Source organism: Daphnia magna, linkage group LG10 (assembly GCF_020631705.1).
Source record: "Daphnia magna isolate NIES linkage group LG10, ASM2063170v1.1, whole genome shotgun sequence".
NCBI classification, from domain to species: Eukaryota; Metazoa; Arthropoda; class Branchiopoda; order Diplostraca; family Daphniidae; genus Daphnia; species Daphnia magna.
The window spans coordinates 4317627-4321435 of record NC_059191.1 but is presented as its reverse complement, the minus strand read 5'-3'; the positions used below and the strand labels follow the sequence as shown (position 1 = coordinate 4321435).

At 41.2% G+C, this 3809-nt stretch overlaps 1 protein-coding gene across 1 annotated transcript; it reads right to left on the bottom strand.

The window, feature by feature from the left end:
• Positions 1-2000: 2000 nt before the first annotated feature.
• On the bottom strand, positions 2001-3658 carry LOC116934869. Its single transcript, XM_045180046.1, is given in 3 exon segments — positions 2001-2627; positions 2629-2777; positions 3117-3658. Coding segments are annotated over 3 exon segments (1287 nt in total). The 5' UTR covers positions 3628-3658.
• Between the last annotated feature and the right edge of the window lie 151 nt (positions 3659-3809).

The window sequence follows — 3809 nt, the reverse complement described above, 5'->3', positions numbered from 1 at the left end:
AAAGCTAATTTATGAGTTTTCTTTGTTAGTGGCTGGGCAATCGAACCCAATCCTTTAATAAAACGTCTATAGTATTCTGCTAGTCCCAAAAAAGATATGATGTCGTCAGCTGACTGAGGAACTGTATAATTAAGAATTTTATCAATTTTTGCGGAATCTGGTGCGATGCCTTCTTTAGAAATGATATGGCCTAAATAATTTACTGAATGTTTAATAAACTGGCATTTTTTGAGCTTAAGTCTAAGGTTAGCGATTACTTTGCGAATACTTTGCGTATGTCTTCTAAATGGGCTTCGAATGTGTCTGAAAAAATTATGACATCATCCAAATAAACTAATGCTTTCTTTCCTAAGACGTCTCTTAGAACGTAATTCATTGTTCTTTGAAATGTTGCCGAAGCGTTCCACAATCCAAAAACCATTCTTTTAAATTAGTATAAATTATTTTCTACGATAAATGCCGTTTTTTCTTTAACTGAATCTTCTAGTTCTATCTGCCAGTAGCCAGATGCTAGGTCAAGAGTCGTAAAAAACTTTTTTCCCTGTAGTTGATCGAGAGTGGTATCATTTCTTGGTAAAGGGAATGAATTTTTTACCGTGACGCTGTTTAATTTACGATAGTCTACGTAAAATCGTAAACTTCCGTCTTTATTTTCCACGAGTACAACAGGTGACGCCCAGGGAGAGGTAGATAACTCGGCGATGTCTTTATCCAACATCTCCTTAATTTGTCTTCTTAACTCTTCCTGATGCTTCCTTGCTGCTCGATAGGGTCTAAGTCTGATAGGGCCTCTTCCTTGGCTGTCTATACTATGCTTAATTAAACGGTATAGAGTGGTTCGAGGTTGCCATCTTGGATAGTTATTTCTCCCAGTTTGGTGCAGCCTCAAACAAAAAAGCATTGGCAATTTTAGTATTTTTGGTGGGAAACTAATGAAAGTGAACAATTTTTGTAATGGGTGTAGTTTACAATGCCAAGTTAGTTACAATAATGATTACTTACATTACAATAATGCCAAGTTAGTTTACAACGAGCAAATTGCAAGAGAGTCATTTCTGAAGAAGCTTAGTGTAAAGCATCCTCCCTCTCGGGTGGATGACTTTACGGATTAAGACAAATATATTACCAGGGAACTCGGAGACGTTTACCCACAATGATGACAGTGTATTATTAGACTAGGCCATAAGAATTACACGGGAAAGGACATACAATATGACAAGAAAGGGAATAACGAGCCAAACCATAACGACCAATAGAATAAGGGCAATTTGGAAGCTTACCGATGTAGCGCGAGCGTTACGGGAGCGCACGTTGGTAAAACGATACGAAGTGGCTTGTGGTAGCGAGAGCGGGACACGGTGGAAAACATACACGAAAATGGAGACGATTGGAGATACAATTCAGATAGGCACTTACGGAAACAGGTAGTCAGAGAAACACTTGTAGAGAAAACACTAAGGCAAGTTAGATATCGAACTAGTGTTGTTGAAGGCAACTGAACATTTAGCGAGCTGCTAGCTGTCTGATCTTTCTTAGATTTTGAGTTCACCATGAAACCTCGCATCTCGTCAAAGTGGCGTGATGCTGTTGACGTGTCGCTATGTCGCGCGTGCAGCCAATCAGAAGGTGTTTGTTTAATGGCTTGATTGGCGTCGCGCGTGCGACCAATCAAACGGATGTTTATTTAATGGCGTGATATGCATCGCACGTGTAACCAATCACGGAAGTTTGTTTAGTGGCGTGATAATGCGTCGCACGTGTGAGTCAGACAGCAGGTGTTCAATTGGGTCAACGCTAAGATGTCTATGACAAATGGTTACTATGCGGATTACGATATTCGAATAATATGCAAAAGAAGAGTAAATGCAAGAGAGTAAAATGTAGACATAATTATATACCAAGGGAGAGTAAACATAATATTATAAGAATGCGGGTGTCATAAGATGTATTTGTAGGCCTTCGTTACATCGCTCCGGGCGGCGTAGGATTACGTCCCGTAATCAGACTTCATGTTCGTGGTAAAAAGTTTTAACTTCTTTAATCGGAGGACAGCAAATACCGAAGAGGCCAAGACAGCAACAAATGCGTAAGACGATGAGGACAAGGATGAAGATGACGGTGACGACCAAGGAGATTATGATGACCTCCCACCAGCTGGTATATCTCTCGACTCCTGCTGCTGTCAGTAGAACATCAGCTGCATGAGGACGATGATTCGATGGGAAATCAGCAGGTGATTGTTCATTCATGGCGGCTACGATGTCAGCTACAACGTTCATGTGGTTGAGTAAATTATCGTTATAAGCTGGATTGCTGCGATGGTCATAGTCGAAGGCTTTCACGTCTTCGTATCGGAAGGAATGAGCCAATGTACGCTCCGGCAGTACAATATTCGGGTCGATCCTTTTCCAAGTGTTGTTGCGGAAGGCGTAAGGTTTATCGTTGAAATTGACGAAACCATTCGTCCAATAGCATGGGGAAAATTTCACTAATTCCCAGCCATCGAGATTAATGGTATAACTGTTAAATTTCGGTTGTGGTCCACATGGTGTGATCACGGTTTCAATTGTGGCATTCACAGCTTTACACTGAATCACTACGGCGGTCTGTCCAAAAGCTTGCAATTTTTGCACACCGAGGTAATTTCAATAATGAAGCGGCGAGCCAACCATTATATTGGGCGGTGATGATTGCTCGTTCATTTTTAGCTTTGCGAACATCACACTCAATTGTCTGTAACATACGCGCTAATTCATTATCACGATCAATATCACGATCTTGAATATATTGTTTATTGGCCAATTTATCCAAATCGGGGTCACTAGATGGCGAGGTGGTTTCAACAGAGACGCTTGGTTGGGCCTTCTCCTTGATGGACGCCGACTCGGCGGTGAGTGATAGAGATTTATCGACGAAAGGCCACGTTACCAAAACTAAATTTGATTGGCCGACGATTTTAAAAGTCGTTGTTCGGTTGTTGCAACTTCGATGATTGGGGTCGCAGGGTGGTTGAAGAGTCAAATGAAAATCTAGTTGACGGTCATCGTCCAAGAGGCGGAAATATTTTTCATTCGTTGTCTTCATCATAAGATTTCCGATTCCAGATTCAACTGTACGTAATTCGTGTTGAATCTTATGGGTGTATGTCGTATCCCAAACCAAAGTTAGATGGTTGTGAGACAAGGTACCGGCGGTTGCGGCAGCTTTTCCGATCGGCGTTGGAAAATCTTCATCCTCCATTTGTTGGAACAATTGTATTTGTTCAAGCGCACAATTCAGAATTTCTGAATCGACGGTTCGCATCCAGTAACCGTCAGATCGAGGTTCATGCGAAAATACATACTTCTCATCCGAAAGAGTCATTTCATAACCTTCACACTTTTTAGTGTTAATCATTTTATAGCACTCAGAAGCCGTTGTGTCTATAGGAATTTTCTCAGGCACGATCACTGTTTGACCGAAAAAGTTCATAGTCACGCGGTGAATATTTCTCCATCTGGCACAAATAAAACCCGGAAATTTCACTGCGGCGCGTTCATCACTGTAGACAACATATCTCACTGGAACAGCACTCGTGGAATTCATTTTCGGCTTGCAATCAGCATCAGGAAATTGAATAATTCCCATATTCTTCGGTTCAGCGCAATCGCATACGGTTGTTTGGAATGCGCGTGCGCGTAGGTAGAGACACAGCAGTAGCAATAGTAACGGCATTGACGACATTACTACATGTAAAAATATATGGTAAATGACATAACACAAAAAAAAAATGAACAGTATACTGGCCAACTTAGTCTAAGTCATCATGT